General features: G+C 50.0%; 1 protein-coding gene across 2 annotated transcripts in view; it reads right to left on the reverse strand.

Annotated features, from left to right (window-relative positions):
* The window catches only part of LAMA5 (laminin subunit alpha 5), a 92,363-nt gene that overhangs the window by 68,659 nt on the left and 848 nt on the right, over positions 1–22,856 (reverse strand). For both annotated transcript variants that reach the window (XM_086474862.1, XM_086474863.1), the window contains exon 2: positions 17,231–17,383. In XM_086474862.1, coding sequence (XP_086330988.1) covers positions 17,231–17,383 — 153 coding nt within the window. The remainder of the gene's footprint in view (positions 1–17,230; positions 17,384–22,856) is intronic.

Here is a 22,856-nt window from a genome sequence, read left to right on the forward strand (position 1 = left end):
AGCCTTGCACTTCTCTGACCGGCCCCAGGGCTACCTTGGGGGTACTTCGCTGCAGAAAGCGGGTCTCGCTGCTGACAGACAAGCCCAGCTCAAATGCAACAGCTTCACTTAGCTGAGAACTGATGCTTTCAACACACCTCCAGCTATCCTGGTCAGAAAGGTATCAGCACACAAAGAAGAGGCCAACTGCAAACACCATCACTCCTGTAAGTGCATCTGCTCAGACAGCATCAAGCCAGAAGCAGCACTGATCCACCTGCTCGCCGTTTCAACGCCGAATTTCTGGCCCATGACACACGCGCAGTCCCCAGCAGCCAGGGGCCAGAGGAAGAGGCGCAGCCCAAAACTTCTCAAGCCCAGCGGTGTGCTTCAGGTCACGCTTCTGACCTAGTTTCAAATCCGGGTGGTTTCTATTCGCGGGGAGCTGTGCCGCGGCGCCCGGCCGCGCTGCCGGCGATGCACCTGTCGGCCCCTCTCCCTTTCAGCAACCCGAGCCAGGGCAGCGACGCCACGAACGCGCTCGCATCCTGTCCCGGCCCTAGGGACACTGAGGCACGCCGGGCAGGAACGCTGAACCGCATCAGGTCTCACTGCTGACGTGAGATGCGGACGTTGGGACGTGAGGAAAATAAACCCCAAAGCCTTTCCAACGCCGGCAGCGAAGACAGCGTGCCAGTCTGCGTGGCAGCCGTCTCGTGTTTCCTCCTTCCTGGCGGTGCAGGTACATGACAACTCATCGGTTCCACCACTGCAGAAATCCAAGCGCTCGTCCCCGCTCGCTGCCCAGAAAACAGCGTCACTGGGGGGATTTACTGCCCCGCAACGCACGGAAAAAAAAAAAAAAGACCACAATTCAAGCACTAGTTACAGATACAGCGTAAGCACAGGATGACAAACTCAGCACTCCATGAACACTCGGCGTGTATCCTCGCTGGATAGGTGTGGGACCACCAGCGCTGCAGGCAGAGGCAGCTCATCTCCACCAGGCTCCAGGATTTGCTGAGCCGTTCGGGCAGGGATAGCAAACGGGGCAGCACACAACCGCCCGCGGGGAGGTGCGCGCTGCCCCGCGCTGCGGCTGAGCGCCGCCTGCATCTGTCCCGCTCCTCCGAGCCACCGAGCAAGGAAGGAAGGACGCGAGGCTGTTCTTTTGGAAGCGGCAGTAGCATCGTTGTAGCGTGCCACGCTTCTACGAGGTTAACAACAAACCTGTAACAACCTGGTGTGAAAATCCCAACGCACCTTTGGAGCAGCCATGTAACTGCTGTCCTGTGCTGAGCACTCGCAGCTCTCCTAGAGGCAGGGACCTTGCGAGCGCAATTTAGCATCGAATACAGCACTGTGTAAACAGCGATATAAACACCGTGGGGTCAGTAAGTGGCTGTTGGAAAGCAGTGGTATCCCTCAGCAGGATGCACGCTAACCTGAGCGGGTTTGGCTCGCAAGTTGTTAGATACCGGTACTTTGCAGTCCAAGGGAGGCCGCTGAACTGTATGGCCCCGCTCCCAAGGGGAGATTTATAAATACTTTTCAGGATAAACATTTATAAACAGTGTCTTTCAACTTGTCTGAGACCAGATCCTTGATCTCCTGTTTTCAAAGAGAGTCATCGTCTTCAAAGGATGGGAGGCAAAGCCATTCATGCAAACAGGGTAGCTACAAGCAATCCACGCTGTTTGGCACTCGTCTCCAAAGCTGTTGTGGTGGGTGTTTACACTAAATGGTGTGTCTATCGGGTGCAGCCAAAGCCTCCCCTGTGATGCCTCCCAGCACCGTTCCCAGGCATAGGGTACATCGCCCTGATGGCCTCCAGAAATCGGATCTGCCTGGGGAAATGCGATCTCCTACCATAACTCAGCTGCTGAGGGACAGGGGTCACATTCTGCTAAGATCACAGCAAAGCAGACTGGCATCTGACTCCGAGCCTCACGGCTCATGAAATCAATATAGAAGCCACAGTAGTAATTTTGCCTCCTCTGCTCTTTCAAGAGTTCCCTCCCTTTCCCCTCTGCTGGCCATGAAACTAGACTCTGGGTGGTCCCTTCCAAGACTGTAAATTGGCTTGTTGAAAGCCTTAGAAAAAGAAAGGTCAGATGCCTTATAAACCAAGCAAAACAGATAGTGCTATGCAACTATCTGCATATTATTCAAAGGACACACACCCCCACAGAGCTGCCTGCACCGCAGCAGGCATCACACCTCATCCAGATACACCCATGCGGCACAAATTTCCCCCAAAACAGCAGGTGAAGATGCCACTCTTATCGCCACGCCCCAAACCTTCAGCTCTGGCTACAGAATGGGGCAAAGGCGGTGTGAGTTGTGGAGTTGCTGCCCTTGACTATGGATGGTAAACCCCCGTACAGAAAACAAACCCGGGAAGCAGAGCTCAGCCTCCATCCTCTCCAACTCAAAGGGTTCACAAGCCGGTAAGATGTCCTTGCAAGGAGCAGCCACAAAACCCACAGCCCTTTCTGCAGGTTCAACACAAGAGGGCAACAGCACACACACGCACACGGACACACATGGACACGGACACACACAAGGTTGATCCAGAGCCTGGGGGCTACCAGGAGGTAATTGCACGCTGTGAAGCCACTGATGAATGTTTACTGTTAGAAAGAGAAAGAAAACACAGAAGCAACCGCAATTCTTCTCATCAGAAGCAGTAATTTCATGAGCTGAGCAGGACACCAGCCAAGGACGGCACTACATGCGACCAAAAGGCACAGCAGAGCGCGTGGGGCTGCCCAGCCCTGGCTTGGCTGGAGCCACTGACTGTATGGACAACAGAGCCCTTGCCCAACACCCAGAGCACACCAAGCTGTGGAAGTGCCTATGTTCTCATGGGTCCCATTGTCTGCCTGGAATCACTGAAAGCACTTCCCAGGACTTCACCATATCTTTACTCTGATGGTTGGAAAGGAGGACAAGGCAGAGACAAGGGGACAGAGAGCAGAGACAAGACCATACAGACACTTGACAGCGACCTTCAAGCCATAAACACATGAGAAACTGCAGCTTTGCACTGCACAAACATGCTGCAAATCCTAATGCCTCAGACTCTAAAAAAAAATAAAAATAATAACAGCCCTGCAGAAAGCCCAACTGCCCAGCAATTTGGAAAAACCCAGCTGTCCTACAGGTGCTCCTACTGCTCTCAGTCTTGCCTGTTGCAGTAAGCCATGCAGCATCACTGCAGGGCAAACACACATTTACAGCTTGCTCAGCCCCTCCTGCTTCCCTGCTCCCACCGCCCAGCCCTGGGAAGGAACAGAGATAAGGGGAGTGCTACAGAAAACACAAGGGCTTAAGAAAGCTGTGATTTAGTGGAGATAAAAGGTCTGGGTGTGGAAGCACACACCACAGAAAAAGCCCACTGCTGAAAGAGGGAAGGGCATGTGCAATGGCACGTGTCCAGGGTGGGGGCACAGCACAGGTATGTCATTTACCTGGGAGGTTAAAAACAGGTTTTTAAGCAATAGCTGCACTGGCATTCTCACAGTGCCCCAGTCTGATCAAATACGTCCAACCGGCCTTCCATGGAAGTGGCTCTCTGCAGATGGCTTGTGGATGTCAGAGTGGTCCCACATACGCAGAGAGGGTCCCCACAGCTCGAATGAGTGCCCTACTCCTCAGCCCCATGGCCTGGGGTAACCACTCAAGCATTTCAGGCAAAAAGGGAAGCAAAGCCACGTAGGTCTTGCCCGCAGCACCCATCCACCCTCCTTGGACCTGCTACCAAAACTGTTGGAGATAACCTGGCTCATGGGCCAAAGAAGGCTAACAAAAAGCGGTGGGGGAAGAAAATAAGGAATAACTGGGTAGAAAAATCCCATCTCCAAACAACATGGGACTTGCTGCATCAAGAGGCGGTCCCATCTCTGCACCAAGCTCAGAGAGCCAGAGGGAGCCTGCTAGAAATGAAACTGCAACGACTGGGGTTCTGCGGAGTCCAAATCAGCACCAGTCTCCTACCCAGTAAATCTGAACCAAGCACCTCAGCTGCTAGCCCCAGGGATAAGGTGAGCCAGGAATAGTATTTCAGTGTAGCCCTTACTCTGAGCACGCAATTCCCCAGGCTCCTTAAGACATATTAATTTTTCACACTGTTAAGGGGAAAGCAAACAGCTTAGACATTTCTGTTCCTACATTAGGCTCTCAAGCACATTGCTGCATATCTTATCAGCACAGCTTTAGCAGCCTTTCTAAGCTGTTTCAAGACTTTGGCCTTCAGAAACCTGGAGAGGGGGGTGGAAAAACCCTCTATTCATACTTACCAAAGCATAGCAGCTTTTCAAGAGGACATTCCTACCATCCAGAGCAAACAAATGTTCCCAACTGTACATTCTATGAGTTGTTTAAGTTACGGCAAGTAATATCAATCCAAGTTCACTGTACGAGACAATTTAAATATTCATAGGAGTTCCTGGGCCAGTTTACAATTGAAATAGAGAAGCCAGACAAAAGAATACTTGTCCCTGCTTTAGATAGCTTGCACGATGGTTTACACCCAGAGTTTTACAAGTACAGCTACATCAGCTAGGAGTGCAAGCTTGTTGGGATGGGGTCTCAAAGTGTGCTAGGAGCTGTACGAATCTGGGACCTGCTCCATGACCACACATTCTAGGCCCTGCAGTACTAAAAATAAAAAAATACTATAAAAGACCTATAGTAAGACCCTTTTCAGTACTGACAAGGCCTTTCTGATTTGCTAAGTTTATTCAGGAAGCCCTTGGCTAAATCACGGGCCGAAAAAAGAAACACTCAAGTCCCCTTCCATAGCATACAAATAGCATTTTGTGCTTCAGACACTGGATGAGACTTGAAAGAGCTCCTGCTCTTTCTGTGGCCAACAGTAAATTAGATGTCTGTGAAGTTCCCAGAGCTTTCGGGGGGCCTGGGGCAGCCATGTAGCAATCCCACCACAACACAGCATGCACACAGATAAATGCCACCTGACCTACTATGACAAACAGAAGTCAAATCTTCTGTCTTGCAGGGCACAGTGGGCAGAGCGAGGTGTTAGAGCATCGGCCCAGGCACCAGCCCACCACACTACCCGCTTCAGCGAGGAAGAGCTGTCTTGTCTTCTCTACACAACCCATAACCCCATTGCCCCAGAGCCCTGGATATCATTGCTTTGGCCACACCAAGGAGATAAAACTCAGACACCGCAATTCATTCCTTTTCTTGCCACCATAGTTACAGCTCTGAATTTGCTACAAAAAGGCCTTCTGCAACCATGGCAGGGCTTGGGTGTCACCAAGAAGAGCCTCCAGCTACAACATGCCAAATGGTGCAGGGGCAACCACCTTCTTATCCACACCCCTGAACTCTCCTAGAAAACCCAGCCCCGTTGCAAGCTCAGCTCTTAATTCACCTTAAAGAAAAAAGCCAAGACCAATTTTAACCTTGACAAGGCGCAACTTGTATGGCTGTGACACAGCAACTTCCCATCCAAGAGAGGATTTCAGACCCAGCATGTCTGTAGCCCGCTCAGGTCTCCTCGCTTTCCTTGCCTTTATGGGATTAAAAAAAATATATAATTAAAAAAAAATCCCAATGTCATGCATTTCACTTCCACAGCTGCAAGAAATCCACTCCAAGTTGCATGCCAGCTTCAGCTCCAAGGGTTTCCTTGGGCCATCCTTTCAGCAACAAGGAGAACAATGCAACCTTGGCAACTGGCCATGCTACAAGCAAATATTTCCCCCATTCCCTTGAATGCAGTGGATATCCTGTCGAAAACCTGCGCACAAGGGAAGGGCGAGGAGGGGAAGGAAGTGGAAGAGGATGAATTACCTAAAAATTGGCACAAAGTGAGAGTCTCAGCTTGCCACCAAAGCCACTGAAAGGCTTTTCATTTTAAATGGCCAAATGCCAAAGATGAATGACTCACACAAACCTCCGAGTCCCAAGCTCTCTGGCACCCAAGAGCAGTTTACCCAAGTCCTTCCTCTGTTGAATTTGGAAGAGGCTATGGATGCTCCAGCTCTGGAATAGGCTATGGATGCTCCAGCTTTGACACCTTATCTCTGTCTGCTTCTGAAGCCAGTTCTAGGAGGTGGCAAATGCCATTTCCTTTCTGCTCTCCATTCCTCGTCTTTCTTACTTCCACCTCGTCCATTCCCAGGGCCAAGTGGTTTTGAAAGGTCCCTTTCTGGACCACCATCAGGCAACAGCTCCGGGTGCCATACGTACAGAGAAGACCTGACTCCAACAGGAAAAGAGTCTCCCCTACACGATGTATTAGCTCCCTGCACCCAACCCAACTGAACCAAGCTTCCAGACACTTCAGCAACATTGCTTTTCTCTAATTCTTCTGCGTGGCTCCTGCAAGCCTTGACAACACTGGGTTTAAAGCTATAGTTGTTAGCAGATTTCAACAAAGCCAAACCTGACACGTGCAAGCAGGTTTATTCTTCTAAAAATCTGCGTGATAGCCACGCACTACATTAGCATTTGTCAGCAAGTTTCCCCACCATGACACTGCCATTCAGAGCCAGGTTAGCTGACCCAACAGCAGCACATACCAGGGCCGCAGGGGGATTAACATTCCCAATGCCACTGCTAACACCAGCAGAGATCCGCAGCCACAGCATTTGAGCAGCAGTTCTTGCTGCTGTTCGGACATACAAGGCTCACAAGAACATGGGGTTTGTACTCACGATCCCCCAAGAGCCCCCTTGTATTTACAGGCCCATTTACTGAGACTTGAAGCAAGCCTACTCCAAGGCAGAAAGTAAGGATTGGTAAAGAAAAAAAAAAAAAACAAAAACAAACCAACACAAAATCAAACCCCATCCTGGAGTCCAGCCAAAATCTTCGTGCCCACTAAGTCAGAGTGGATGCAGACTTTGCAAAAGCCTGGAAAAGGATTAAGGAACAGCTTTAGCAAACAGCCAGGACAACAACAGTGAAGTCATGATGAAGCCAGTGATACAGATTTCTGTTTGCAGTCATGAGTCTGTGTTTACAGTTTGCAACTATGTGCAAATACCAGAAAGCCATTCTTTTCCCCTTCCCACCAGGGCTTGGCATCATACGCATTTAACTACATCCAAGAGGTGTCTACAGCAGCATGCCAACTGTGATTTGGTCACAGGGCACGCTCCGATTCACAGTGATGGGAACTTGTAGGAACCCATAAATAGAGCTCAGCTGAGAGTTGTGGGTGAGGGAGAGCTCTGTATCAAAGCAGGCAATGAAAGAAACGGGAAAGAGCAACTAAATGTGAAAAATAGCAGCAACTCTCAGTCTGGCTGTTTGCTTGTCACTGCTTGGGCTGTGCAAACAATCACCGAATAGACTCAGGATGCCAAGCAGAAGATGCAAAATTATTCTCGGGGAGAGCCCAGCAACTAGAGCAGTTTTACACACAGGCTTTGCCAGTAAATCTGCGCCAGCAAAGATGTGGTTTTCAGCACACATAGGTACAATGGTAAAAACCATCAACGACATGCAAATCTAGAATAAAGCCAACTTATTCTAACAGAAACTGTTCTAACTTCCAGATAACCACGCACACCATGCAACACAGGCAAACATATCTCTGCAACAGGAGCTCAGCTAGTGTAACCCAGCTGGCAGAGAGTCACAGCTTCGAGGTAGTCGTGGTCGAGAACAAGAGGTATGACACATCAATCCCTTCCAAACCCTAACATTCTGTGATTCTGTGACTCATGTGTCCCATGAACGTTTTGCTATTCAACGCAGGGGAGGACAAGACAGTCAAACTACCATCCTAACACTGTCCTCCAGGAGCTCTGACCGACAAGCCCCAGCAAGTCTTGTTGCTGCTGGCCCCCGTTACCTGCTCGTCCTCCCTGCCAGAGGCTGTCACCTCTGAGCAGACCTGTCAGCTCGGAGCACGTCCCCATCCCTGCTGCTCCAGAGCCACCCAGCACCCTAGCAGTGACAGCACTGGGCTGGCAGGCAGTTTGCTCCACACCCTTGCCGACATCAAGCAGGTGATACCCAGTTCACCTAGAGAACTTAACACCCCAGTTCACCTAGAGAACTTAACACCCCAGTTCACCTAGAGAACTTAACACCCCAGTTCACCTAGAGAACTTAACACCCCAGTTCACCTAGAGAACTTAACACCCCAGTTCACCTAGAGAACTTAACACCCCAGTTCACCTAGAGAACTTAACACCCCAGTTCACCTAGAGAACTTAACACCCCAGTTCACCTAGAGAACTTAACACCCCAGTTCACCTAGAGAACTTAACACCCCAGTTCACCTAGAGAACTTAACACCCCAGTTCACCTAGAGAACTTAACACCCCAGTTCACCTAGAGAACTTAACACCCCAGTTCACCTAGAGAACTTAACACCCCATCTCGGAACAGGACTGAGAAGGGATGTGCCACTTCTGAGGCCTCGTCATCCTCCCTGGATCCCAAGCATGACAAATCCCTGTTCCAACTCCTGTCATCCCCTCGGCATGCCTCCAGCAGCAGGTCTATGTGAACAGGCCACATTTCCCTAACGTTGATCTTGAGTCTACTCATAAGGCATTTAGAAAGACTCTTCTGTCCCACCACACTGGGCATGCACCTCTCACCTTGTGTCTACTGGTCTCCCTTTTATTTTCTATCAAACGGGAAGCAACGCACTATTTATTGCACTGCTTGGCATCACACATAGGAGGGAAGGTCTGGAATTTGAAGAGCATTGAATCCAGAAAACAGGAAACGGCTGAGGATCAAGGCTGGGCACAGCCCGGAGGCCCATATTTATGACTATAATTAAAGGATAAGGCAGAGATGAAAGCAGGGCTGAGCCAGGCTTGGTAAAGCATCAAAAGAAAGGTGCAGGGGGCTAGAACAGGCTTGAAAGAGCAGAGAAGCTGACTAGGCAAGATGATCAGAAGTGTATTTAGCATCCTCCCTGCCAGCCCGGTGGATCCGAGCCAGGACATAGCTGTGCTGGAGCTGCGGAGGGCAAGGACAGCTCCTGGAAACCTGCCCCAGGACGCAGGAACAGCCCACTTAAGGGGCTTCTCATCGCGACCAGGACGAGCATCGAGAACTGAACTGACCGTGCAATGCCACAGGATGAGCGTGCCTCCCAGCCCACGCCTGGGTCACACGAAGAGCAGAACTGGCAGCACCTCCAGGCTCACAGCCCTCGACCTCAGCAACGTGCTCTCGGTGCGTGTGTGTTCAGGGCACGAGTGCACCGACACCCAGGCACCCCCCCGCAGCAGTGAGGGGTGCTGCCACTTGCTGGAGGAAGATGACAGACAGAAGAGAAGGGCTGCACAAGGCCAAGCCAAGAGCTGTCCTGGGGGCTCGACTCAAGAAACCACTCTCTTCTGCAAACGATGTTGTACTCACTGGGCCAGTGCCGTGGAGGCTCCAGCACACAGGCTGGGCGCACAGAATGATGGAGGTAGATACAGCATCCCCATTTTGGAGAGAAGACAAGCAAAAATGCAGAAAATGCTAACCCACTTCATGCTTCCCCACTTCATGCTTCATGTCAGAGCTGTGAACCTCTCCGGCTCCACTGGGTATAGTGACCTTCCCAAAACGCTCCCTGTAACATCTGTCTGACATAGGAAAACACAAATCTCCGGTAAAGAGGGGCCTGACCTAGACAGTTCTGGTCTGTTTTAACTTGCCTGGTACAACCACAAACAGGCTGGACGAAGCTGACCCCCGGAGCACGCATATCTGCACACATTCACACCCGACTCAAGGCACGCTCTTGTTTACCAGCCCAGCCAAGCAGACACTTTCCAGGAGAACAGCAAGAAATTACAAGGCTTGCCTTCCAGCTATTCATTACAAACTAAAGCCTCCCATACGCCAGCTTGCAGCTCTCCTGACCTCTCCCCAGCTCGTGCTTGCCTGGAGGCTTTCTCCTAAGCTTTGAAGAATCCCACGGAGTTGAGCAGGAACAGGCAGCCTGGAGGAAGGGGGAGCTCCATGGCAGGAGACCTCACCATCAGCCTCCTTGTTCCTCATCATGCCAAAATTAAAAATAGGCAACAATATCTAGGAAGAAGCTACAGTGGAAGTCTTGCATGCAGCTTTTAGAAATAGAGTAATTATCCTTTCATCAGTCGTTACCTGGAGCTGTTCTGGGACAGGGGAGGCTGAGGTTTATTTTAACACCTGAATTCTCCAGAGCCAGTTCAGGTCTAGGCAGAGCAAGCGCAGCCTTTGGGAAGATTAAGCTGTGGCAGCACAAGGGTCATTTGTACAAGATGCAAAGGACAGGCAGAAACACCTTCCTTGGAGGTCACAAAAGGCGCCACAATGCCAAGTGATCTGCCCAAAGCCGCCTGCTCCCCTGGGAGCCTTCTCTTGTGCTCACAGCCTCGCAGACATGAGGCCGGGCACATCTTTTTGGGAATCAAATGTTACAAGTGAAATATCATCTACTCATTGCAGCCCTAGAAAACAGATTTTAAGCAGTACTGGTTCATGACATAAGTAAATGGAACATACAATTAAAATTCAGATATCATCCATGATTTACCTACAGTGATAGAACATCTTTTCCCTTACAGCAACCACAACCAGCACTAACAAAGAGGAAAGAAATCTCACCCTTGGCTGTTCTGGATCCCAGAGAGGGTAACTTGGCATCCAACTTGGCAAGGCTGTTTGAAAAGGGTAGGATGGTTCTGCTCTTGCTGCCGGAGGAGACAGATCCCCACTTGATTAACAGACACTTGCTTCCCACTCACCTGAGCAGCTCCCGCACAGCCGCTGGAGCCAGGAATCTGGTGGGAGCTGGTAGAAAGCAGAGGCTGAGAAGGGCCAAATGAAGGCAAAAATCTCCCCTTACCAGCACAAAACAAAACAAAAAGCTGCTGGTCCGGGTCAGCGGAACTGTAGCTTTGAAGAAAACAGAACAGCCTTCACAAGCTAAGTTATTTCAAACAATAAAGGGGAAAATATACTGGGAGAGAAGAGAAGATCCATACACCTGGGCTCAGCGCCAGCTCCCAGCGCTGCGTGCTCTCTCTCACACTCACACCTTTTCTGCTTTTCCCAGAGAAACATTACAAATATGCACCCTGCTTCCACTTGACAGTCATGTTAAAATACAGCAGCATCAAACAGGCTCCCTAGTCAAAGGGGAGCCACAGGCCATTTCAGATCAGGGAACTAGGATTCTGAAGCAATAGACAAATAGGAATCCTGATCTACTTGGAGGATTTAATGGCAATTGCAGAGGACTCTACACAGGAGAAGAGACTGTAGGCTCAGCTGTTGAAAGCAAAAAGGATTTCTGCTCAGCCTGCTTAACGTGCTTTATTTTTAATACTGCTTTTGCTCCAAGAGCCAGAGAACAATTTGGAGAAAGAACGTCTTTGTTAAGAGATTTTACGCCCCAGCCCTTTACTTAAGGTGCAAAAGCTCACAATAAATGTCACTAAGCCCTCCTACCCCTTTCTCACAGTGCTGCCCCAGCACAGCGAAGACCAAGTAGTCCTTACAGTAAAAGAAATTAGGAAAAGTAAAAACTGTGTACAAAAATCTTAAATCTTCACCCATTCTTGCAATGCTCCATGAAAAACACACGCCAGGCAGATAAGGCAGCTTGTGGCCGTGAGAGAAATGGAAGCTGTGCATTTCCCAGCAACGTGTGCTGGAGAAAATGATGCAGAAGACATCCCCACCAAGGGGAAGGGAAGGAAAGGAAGAGACTCTCCAAGTTTCCCGCTGTGTATATAGCAAGAATGAACATGGATGCCTCAGAGGGAAACGCAGGCAGCAGCTGCATCACCAGGAGGCTGTAAGATCTCTCACAGCAACTGAAAGGAAAGTGCAAAAGGAAGGAGGGGAAAGAAGGGAGAAATTAACCTAGTTTACAGCTGAAAACTCTTCTTGGATGACCATCACTCCTATCCCACACCAAGCCTAAGGAAAGCACCTACTAGGACAAGAGCTCCATTCAAGAACAACCATGAGCTTTCTCTTGGGATTTCATAAGTTTACTGATCAAGAAGGATTTTTCAATTAAGCAAGCCAGGGAATAAACATCAGATTCATCTGTGTGCTAAAGGCTTTTGCTGGGGACAGGGAGGTAAGCCTTTGTGATTCGGTTTGCAATGCATTTTCCTTCCAGCTTTCAAAGAGGGCTCCTGAAGATCTCCACCAGCAGTTTCCATTACTATTTCAGTTCAATGAAAATAAATGGGAGGTTAGAAACGGGTGAAAGAAGATTTCAGAGCACTCTGACACACCAGGTACTACGCTCTGGTTCAGCGGCGCTCCCTTAGCACTAGGCCAGGTGGCATTTTCACACACAGAACCCAGCCCACATCTACCGAGGACGAGCAGGAATTTAATATTCATTAACAAGAAATCAGTTCACACAAAGAGGATTGACTTGTTCGTGCAAGTCAGGCAGCCAGCCACATTTGCAGAACCTGCGAGCGTCCTGCACCCCTGACCGTCGTGCAAAGCCAGTCCCGAGGGGCCACGTTTGCAGTGCAAGGGGGGAAAGGAAGTAGGTTTATGCCCTGGAAATCCACCACAGGAAAAACATCCACATTCTTTTGAGAGAAGTTTCACACTGAAAGACTAGCAGCCTGTTGGCCACATCTAGTGTGTACTGTGCCAATGAACACCTTTACTTTGGAGCTAGAAGAGCCTGGCAAGCATAAGTTAATCAGTTCAACACAGGGCAGAAAAAGTGGTAACTTTGGCAGATCCCATTGTAATTACGAGAATGCTTCTCAAGGCACCTGGTAAGCTATCAATCTACTCCCTTGCCTGGACACATCTTACAGTGACTACAAAGCACACCTTGAGACTGACCCAAGAGCTCAGCTCACAATCCTTTTCATTTCCTTTCTATCTTCACGAGTTACCAATGAATTCAACTTCTCTTTTTAACCCTAAAGGGAGCTGCATTTTAAGCAGTACCAGCCTCAAGCTCTCCAAAGGAGGAGGTTTCTCTTCTCTCCTCAGTGGCAGAGGTGAATGGACAAAAGCATTTCTTGCCCTCTGTAGGGGAGGCCTTGTGCCCTCTGTGCGGCACTGCCAAATTAAATACCTTTGGGGTGCAAATCAAAACTCCCTGCAAAACTTCAGTCTGAAATCCTGCTGTTCTCTAGTGTCATCGGGGCCAGCAGACTCTGGGGACGGGGTGGGGGGAGATGGGGGATGCTATCCAGCCCCCTCCTTACTGCAGCAATTAACCTCAAGCAAGCACTGGCACGAAGCTCCTGCTCTTGCATGACTGCAAGCATTCCTCTCCACAGAGTTTATCATAAAGCACCAACTATCCATAAACATCTCTGGGAAGGGCTGGCCTGGGTTCACCTTCATGCAAGGAAGATGTCAGGCCCTGGCAGGAAGCCAGCCATTCATGTGTCTTTAAACATGCTTTTTGTCAGCTCTGACTCAAACGACCTTCTTGGTGGAAAAAAAAAAAAGGAAAAAAAAAAAAAGAATCTTCCCTCACACCCTTTCCTCCCCTCCACCCGCCGTGGCACTTAATCACAGCAGGATGACAGGGGACAATTCCCATGGTGGCAGTGAGTCATGGTCTCCTGTCCCTCTGCTCCCTCACAGCCCCTTTGCAGCAGAGGCAATTCCCCATTTCCAGCTGGTCTGGAGGCTCCGGGCAGGAGAGGAAAGGGCTTGGCGCAAGCAGCAGTGGGACAGGCTTAGGAACCTCCATCACAACACAGGTGTTTGCCCTCCAAGCCAGGCAGGATGACCAGTTTTGGGGACAAGTGCAGATTGTCCAGCAATACCACAACACACAAGAGCGTCTTCCCAGTACATAGAACCCCGCAATTCTTCCACTCTGCAAAACCTGAATCGTGCTCTATCGCGGTGCCATGTTGTTGTATTTTGCAGCAAATCCATTCACCCTCAATATACTAAAGCTTTAAGCATAAGGTCATGATTAAAAGCAAGAAAAAAAAAATTAGTAATTCCATCTTCATATTCCCCTCCCCAGCAGCTCCTAAAATCCATTTAACTTTCCTCCTTGGAGCCGTTTGCTCAGACCTGGGTCTGACATGGGAACCCCCAAGTAACTTTTCCTCCTCTTCCAGCTTTTCCCCTCACCAGTTCTGAAAAGAAAAAAATTACTTCACCCCAAGGAGGCAGGAACAGCCACAGCACCAGCGGGAGCAACTCAGATCCAGCCCCACCAGCAGATACTCAGACACAATCTTTTCCCATGCTGTGGTGGAAGCTCTGATCCACTTTGCTGATGAAGCCGTTAAGATTAGGCCACTGCTGGCACTAAGACGACATGATGCGAGTGTTTAATATACTCACACCAGCTGGGTGGCCAGCCTGAGCCGTTCTTTACCTTATTTGCTGGCTGTGAATATTCCTCCCTCTCTCCTTCCCATAGGATTTTAACATCTCTGTGAGGACAGCAAGCTCCCAGCCAGCAAGAGCAAAGACCAACAGGCTGTTTAATTAACTGCCCCTCTCCCAGTTGCCACAGCCTTGCCAAATGCTGCAGAAACCTGATTCCAGCTGGTAATTAAGCACTTATGGCTCGAGAGGGACAAAGACAGCAGGGAAGCACAGCAGCGAAGGGAGGGAGCTGACACTGTAACTCCTGTGCCAGCCGTGTCCCCGCCGAAGCACCAATGCCATCAGTCCCAGCGCTCCAGGCACTCATGATCCCCCAAAAGCTGGGGGGGGGATCATGGCCATCAGTCCCTCAAATTACATCTTAATTGGTCCGAGAGCTCCCTAGAGGGTTACACAGAGCAAGGAGAGGCCTTGCTCGCCAGCCAAAAAAAGCCCAGCTCTCAGACATGTCTTTGAGGGTGTTACCTGCGCCGTTTCACAGGTATCCAAGGAATTTGCAAAGCCTGGCTGCCAGGTACGCTGGCCTGATCCAGCACTCGCCCTGCAGACCCCGCTGGGTCCCAAGAATTCCCGGGATACAAATCTTCCATCCTTTCAATCAGCCTCAACTTCAAAAGGAGGAAATTAGCGATTCTGTAACATTTCATCTTGTTTCTATTGCCCGACCTACCAAAACAAAGGAGGGAAAAGCAAAGAACTGACTCTCACCAAGAGCACAAACAGGTTATTATAGCAATTACGCACAATAAGGGCATGTATAAAGAGGAAGCCACTATAAACGGGTTGAAGCTTTAGGTTTGTGCTCCTGTGAAGACCAGCTGGGCAGCGGCTCACTTTGCGGAGGCGGCAGGGAAGCAGAGGATCTGCGAGCCCAGAGAAACTCCCCACCAGGTGAAGCAACCGCAACCGGCACCATGCGTGCAAGTTCTGCTACCAACCTTGCAGAAACAACGCTGCAATCCCACCCCACAGCAAATACAGAGGCTCGGTAAACTTGGTAAACTCACAGCAGCTCAGTTTTAGCAGTACTGCAGCCTCCCCCCAGTTATTCCAGGCTCTGGCTGCAAATCCCCAGGTGAGCCAAACGCAGCAGCTTGCAAGCGCACAGCACGGCTGGGTTAGCTCTGGCCTGAAGCCAGAAAGTTGCCACAAAGAATGACAAAGAGGAGAAGCAGCTCTCAAGGAAAGCTGGTCTTTGAAAATCCCTTTCCCGAGACGCGGTGAGCAATCTGGAAGCCGCGTTGCAGGCTGGCCCTTGGTCGGAGGAGGGAGCGCAAGCGATCCACCCACCCAGCACACCCCCTGCCAGCTGGGATGTTTCTAAGAGACACAGCAGATGCCACCTACGTTGGCTAACAGGATCAGTACACTGTGTGCGGCCCCGGGAGGCTTTGCCCACACAGCTATTGTGCGATGCCCGATGTGCCCCAGGCGTTCGGAGATATTTTGCTGGTGCTGCGTAGAGCACAGCTTTAGATAGCTGGCACTCGTGGAAAAGAACAAATTTGGGGAGGGTGTTTGAGAGGCTCCAAGCAAGTGCTACAGCACAGCAGGGAGCAGATCAAGAGACAATCCTGGGGACTAAAGCGTGTGTTTGAGGCATCTAACAGGAGAGTATCACTATCAATACATCCCAGGTATCTATAGCTGTAAAATTTGGAGTCAGCCACCTTACAAACAGCAGTAACAATGAGCTTTTACTCCACCAGAGAGGGTGAAAAAGCCACCTGCAAGGTCAGTGCAAAGCTTCAGTGCCCGACAAGGCTCGAAATCACTGCAATCAGCACAAACTCCCAAATAAAGGGGTAGTGCGCTCAGTGAAAGGCTGCCCGAGCAACCACAGCAGCCAGGATTCCTGTGCAAGAGGTGAGCTGTCCACAGCCTCACAACGGCCCTGTCCCACAGACCTTCCGGCCATGGAGGACCCAAACTTGGTCTTTGGTGCTGCAGGGCTGTTATCAGAGCTTGGGGAAGTGCAGCAGAGGAGGTGAAAGCCCATCCCTACCTGCTCACGGGGGTAACTGCTAAACTGTCATCGACTACAGAGCAAATGCCCCGAATCCCGAATTACAAGGGCTAAGGGCTGCCAGCGAGTGGCTGGGGCTGCTCATAGAGATGAGGCCGCATGGCACTGCGGAGGAAGGGGTGTCCCACGCACCCCCCGCCCCGGGTGGAGGGCTGAGGAGTTCCCCCATCCAACAGCCAGAGCAACGGCCCCATACCAGAGAGCCGACCCACAGCCCGTCAAGTCTCTGGCTTGTAATACCTTCCTGCCTCTGCAGCTTCAGCCAGGAGGTCTTTCTGACTGCTTTCCTCTATCTAAGCTGAGGGAAGTCCAAGAGAATAACCCATTTCCAGAGGGATAGTTTTTCAGATGGATAGGAGCAGCAGAGGAGGCACGGGGGCTGGCAGCCGTGCTATTACATTGTTAATTCCCTTTGACTTGCCAGCACTAGAGACCAAACATCCATTGTCATTCCTTGTCTTTTATAGGAAGATCTTCAGTGCAGACTTGCTGTTTTTAAAGACTTTTAAACGCATCAATTAAAGTTTTACAGCACAACCTTAAACTCTTCAGGGCTGTATTTTTCGTGTTCTGGGGTGAAGCCTTGCTAACTGTCCCCTTTTGGGAGGCAGGTACCTCTTTAGAGGAATGGCACCTGCACAGTGCGGCAGGTTTCTGTGAGTAACGGCTTTTAGGGAGAACCTAAATAGTAACAGCAAATAGCACAGACTACAGTTAATACTACAAACAGACAGACAAGAGGTTTTCCCTTCCATATTATAACCAAAGCTTCCTGTTCAGTCATTAGATGAGCAGGTTTTGTCCCACCCTTCCAGCAAGGACCACTGAAGGATTTTAGAAGCAGAGGGACAGGTCTACAACATAACCAAGAAGGATTTGGGTTACCTGTCCAAGGTCCAAAGTGACATTGACTTGGTTGAACTCCAGCCCCCTGGAAAGAGGGGGGCTCTGCCACCAGCGCTCTGTCCCGTCGATGGCATTTGTTATGGGGTGGGCCTTGTTGCTGTTTGCAGAGGAGCAGATGTCACAGTACTGGCCCTGTTGGAAAGTACAAAAATAACATTTAACTGTAGCCAGAAAAACACGGCACAAAGCAGGCAGGTATCACAGCAATCCAGAAAATACAGGGTGTAACCCTGCAAATGTGAATCAACATAGAAACTTTTTGCTTGCACCAATTTAGAGCGCGGATGGAAAAAAGCTCAAGCACCCCACAAAACCCACCCAATGTAGAATTTGGACTGCTCTAAGAAGCATCCCCTCTGTATTTCAGATACGCGCTGAGCGTTGGCAAAGGGGTCTAGACACAAAGAACTGGCTGCCAGACGCAGAAGAGTTGCAGAGGGAGAAGCTGCACCGCAATGGAGAGCGGCAGCTCAAGCTCCAGGGCCGCCAGCTCCTCTGCTGAGGCTGTCACTCATATCCCTGCTGACACCCAGAGATCCTGACCCGGACCATTCAGTCATTTCTATGGACCCAGACTGGCAGTTCCTCTGCCCAACTCCCTGCAATCTGTTTCTTGTCAACCTATTCATTTCACAAGTACAGTCCTTTCAGCTACACTTTCAAGCTTAGTAGACTAGCAGCCAAGTTCCTTTTGCTGGTGATGCTGCAATGCAAGGCCAGAAAGGGACAGCCCCTGCTGTCAGCTGGCCAGGGACCTTGCTGCAATCACTTTTCTCCCTTGGTTTTGTGGTGCGGGTGGTTTTGTCAGCTCCGTGGACACACTGCCAGAGAAAACAGCTCTGCAACTTTAACAGCACCTCCTGAGCAGGATCAGACAAAGACCTGAGCTGTTAGGGGCAATTCTTTCTTTCCCATTTACTGCACAAATGAATCTGACCCACTCTTGAGGGAAACCTGCAAATAGCCCCGAAAACTGGCAAGTTATTTGTTTTGTGGAGCCACTATTCTGTCGCCTGAATTGCTGCTACGAACAGCCTAGAAGGGAACTCTGTTACAGGCAATTTTCCTTTTAAAGGCGCAGTTATCCCCAGGCAAGCAAGCTGCCCTTGCCTGTCCCAGCTGCAGCCAGCTTTAATATTACACCAGGTATATGATCTCAAGACAGGCAATCTCCTTCCTCCTTACTGCATCTGCATCCCTACAAGGGCTGAGGCAAGCCAGAGCCACCACAGAGCGTGTGATTTTCCAGATGCCCCAAACTCTGGAGGAATCTCAGTGTAAAGGAAACAGAGATTTCACAGCATTCCACCCCGCAGCCATGTGCTATGTTATTTGCAGGCAATTATGCAACACAAATTGTCCTGAACAAGAACACCTTTTAATTAACTCCTCTAGAGATATGAAAATAGCAGACAGGCAAGCACCAGGCCAAAGAAAAGGGCAGCTGAAACCATCCAGGTAACCCTGATGCCCATGCAGGGAGCTCCCAGTGTACAGAGAGGTCAGGACAAGGCTCGTTTGAACATGCATTGAGCAAGTAGGGAGAGCAGACCAGATAAAACTGACCCAACTCTTCAGCTCAAACCTTTAACGGGAACCGGTGCAACAGGTTGTGTGGAAATTTCTGCGGCACGATACACAACACTGAGGTGTGCGGGGGGAGCTAGGCAAGGTTACAAAACGGGGATAAATAACAGAAAATTAAAGTGTTTTCATACTTTAAATTCTTGCCACAGATGTGAAAACCATTTTGAACCCAAAGTCCACACTGATGGGCAACAGTCAATTTAGGTTTACTAAGAGGGGACTAAAAATTAGGCTCAGCTGCTCCACATTTGTAATGCTGCTGTTCTCCCTCCCCACTGCTGCGGGGCCTCCACGCCTCAGCTGCCCCTGGGCTGGTAACACAGCCACAGCTGAACTAAGTTCGCTGCTAAAAGTGTGATTAGCCCCTCTAATGCACCAGTTGCTCGTTAGTTGTTTCATTAGAGACAAAAACCTGATGAGCAGAATTTCCAGCTATTGGTATTTTAGAGCAATTCAGGCTCCTGCACAGCATGTCGGGTCTCTACAAGGGAGAGGGAAGTTCTGATATCAGGAGAGGATTTTCATTAAAACGCAATTGTGAGCTGCAGGCTTAGCAGAGACAGCAGGTTGCCAGAGCAGGAGAGGTGTGGACTTCACCAAGGTACACCAAAGAAAGAACCTCAGCAATGCAAGGAGGTGCGAGGCAGCTTAGAGAACATAAAACTGCCACTATCAGAGCAAACTGCAAAGGGAGAGAGATAAGGAGGAGGTTTGAATGGAGGGCAGCTTCCAGAGACCTGCAAGGCCTGATCCTGTTCCTGCTTAAGTCAGTGGGAACTTTGAAGTTTCCCCTGAGCATAAAGACTAGCCTGGCACCCCGCTGGCACCTCTTGCCTTGGGGAAAGCAGATGGCTTTGTCCCAGTTTATCTGGCCCTGCCATGACCCAACCTCAGTTCTCCTCACCCAAGTTATCGGAAAACCACAGGGACCATGACCCAGCCTGGGCGGCTAGGGATGAGGTAAGAAGGGCAGGAAATCGGGGGACAAAAAGTAGTATTTCAGTCCAGGAAAGTGCATGCTTGCAAGCTGTTAGCAGGGCTGTCCTCCCAGGTCAAGTAACTGCTCACACCGAGTTAAGCGGGTGCTGTCTCGCCAAGTGTCTTTTCTGCGGGCAACGGCAACTTGTTCTAAAACCCACCTGTCTTCAGCTGCAGATAAACCACTTCAGTCCAATGCTGTCATATACGTAAACACAGAAGAGAGGTGTACGGAGAGGTACAGCACCAACTGTCACCTGAAGCCCAGCGAGCCCTGGGCTGAGCCAGCTCCCCCCGCCACGCTGCATCCTGCACAAGAGACACGCCACGGGATAAAGCAGCACCGGGCCAGATGGTCACTGAGTGCTGCAGGATATCAAAAGGGAATGTCACTTAATTCAGAGACATTTGAGTATGAAACCAGCTTCAGACCTTATCTGTTACCAACACCTGGAAGAGCGAGGGGCAAGACCTCCAGCAAGGTCTTGCAATTCGATGTGCGAACAAAGCCGCAAGAAACACTGATTTGAAATCAGTGAGGTTTGTTGCACATTTTTAAATTCTAAAGTCTGTAATTGCTTCAATTAATGCTAGTAACTTCCCTTATTGTTATACAACTAATCTCCTGAAATAATCACCTCCAAGCCTGCCTCACTCAGAGCGCAGCGCACAACCCCTGCCGGGCTTGGCAGGTCTCTGGAGCAGCCCCCAGGCAGCTGGGTGGGATGGAGAACAGGAGCACACGGCCTTTCCAGAGCCCTCTCTGTCTTGAAAGACAGATAGCTACAAGCATCTTCATCTTTCTTTTATCAGAAAATAAACCTATAATCTCTCTTTTGCCTCATTTTCAAGACATTATCGTTACGGTAGGATCGCCCACGCTGATTAGCAAGCGGGACAAGGTAAGCAAACTCCATGGCGAGTCCTTTTCAGCACACCTCAGCATCGCTGTGCATCACACCCTTGCAGACTGAAAAGCCCCCCACAGTTGGAAATGCTGTCTTCTGCCAAAGAGCCCTGAATAAAGCAAAGGAAACTCCTTGAAGAGGTTTTGAGCCTTCCCACAAGCTGTGCCAAAACCACTGCAAGTGTCTTTAGGGCTGCATTATGATTATTAACATTTTAAGACTACAGTGTTTTGAAGTCAATGAACTCCCTTTCCTGAAAGTCTTCTACTACGTGTCAAATGAAAACAAGCAGAAAACAGAGAACAGACTGAACTCGCTGGCGAGATGATTGTATTAATATTTACGCTAGGTCTTTAGTCAAGCAAGCATCCCTTCACCACCACAGCACATGGAAATCTCTTGGAAAGTCCCAAGAGGCATTCTTCCAGCATTCCTGACCAAAAAGCCCCTTTACACCACAGCCGCACCGCGCGCAGAGCAGGTGAACAGAGAAGGGAAGGGACCCCGTCTGCTGGGACACGCCGGCAGCGAGGACACGCCTGTGGAGTTCATTATTGTTGTTTCAGTCTGCTCAAATTGAACACTTCCCTCCCACCTCCCTTATTGCTTTAGTCGCCGGGTGGTGCCGAAAGCCCTAAAGGGGATGAATTGGGAATTCTGACCTCTGCTCTGATGCCTCCTGTTTCCTCCCCTCCCTTTCAGGTGCTGCCTGTGGTCATGGAAAGGAGCCACTACAAAAGGGTTTTTCTAAAGCTTTCAGACTGACTGAAGACCACTGGCCTGGGAAGCGGTGCTCAGATCAAAGCGACCCTGTGCCAGCGCTGCAGAGGGGATGGGAGCGGGTCGCTGCAGAAATCCCCAGCTGAGGAGCCCTGTCCGGCAGCGGGGGGAAGCCGGGAGGACGTGCACACCCTGCGGTGCCAGGAAAGGGCTGCTCTCGAGGATGAGTTACAACTGCCCCAAAGCTGGTACAGCTCGAAGGGTTTATTTCGGCCACCAGCATCCTCAGCACAGTGTGTCCTGCTCAGCTAGCAGTGTGGCTGGAGCACAGATGCAGAATGGTAAATGCACACCCTCATTTCCCAGCTTTCCAAGCAGCCTTATCCTCCCAGTTTTGCTTGGCGGATCATTCACATTTGTTCGCAAGTGCACGCAGTATCAGTTACTCCTTTCCTTACTACCTTTGCCTCGCTATAGGCACAATTACTACATCGAGGTCCCTCTAAGACTCCCGCTACTAGTACTTAAACGACAGCTTCTTCAAGTGACATTATTTTACAGCATGGCAAAGTGAAACAGATCACCTTAAAACTCAGGGGAGGATATGTCAGCCTTTTGGCACCCAGTAACATCTTCAACACTTTCTACTACATACGGAGCAAAATTCCATGTCATAACCACACAATAGCCAGAAGATTCCTAGTACGGCACTAACTCAGGAGAATGCGGCCAGAATGAGAAAAATGCTTCAGAGCTCATCCTAGAACAAAGCCACCCTTACCAAAAGGCCAAGAGAGGCTCGATCAGAAAAACTGACAGTTTTCCCTTGCTCTTCCTTACTGCCACTACAACACGGACAACCCTATTGCTCCATTGCAACAGGTGAACCGGCACCATGAACCCCACAAGCAACACGCTGGCAGGCGGCAGCTGGCGGCTCTGTGGCTGGCTTCAGGCTGCAAAGTGCTTCAAATCAGAGCTGCTCTTCCCAGCTTGGGCTGCCCTGAGGGGGGCAGCGGGTCTGGAGTTCCTGCAACTACAACTCATGTTTTACAAGCCTGTTTACAACTGTTCTTTCCTCTTTTCAAGAGGGTCATGGCTGTTAAACGGCATAGCAGATTTGATCAGCTACGTTCCTGGCTGCGAGCTCTCTCTGGTCCGCTTCAAATGGGACCCCTGAGATAAGTCACCCGACAGTCGCTTGTAAAATTCACCCTCTTAACTTTCTCCTCGGCTCATCCTAATGCCCCAGTGAACACAGAGGGAACGGCGGAGTTAAGACCCATAAAGACAAATCTTATTACCCTTATCACGCATTGATTCTCTGACTGGCAGAGGAATTTAGGAGTTAGTTTGCCCAAGATTTTATCAACGTAAAGAACCGACAACTTTAAAAATAACACCACGGGAAC

The sequence above is a fragment of the Leptosomus discolor genome, chromosome 17, assembly GCF_034619465.1.
Source record: "Leptosomus discolor isolate bLepDis1 chromosome 17, bLepDis1.hap2, whole genome shotgun sequence".
NCBI classification, from domain to species: domain Eukaryota; kingdom Metazoa; phylum Chordata; class Aves; order Leptosomiformes; family Leptosomidae; genus Leptosomus; species Leptosomus discolor.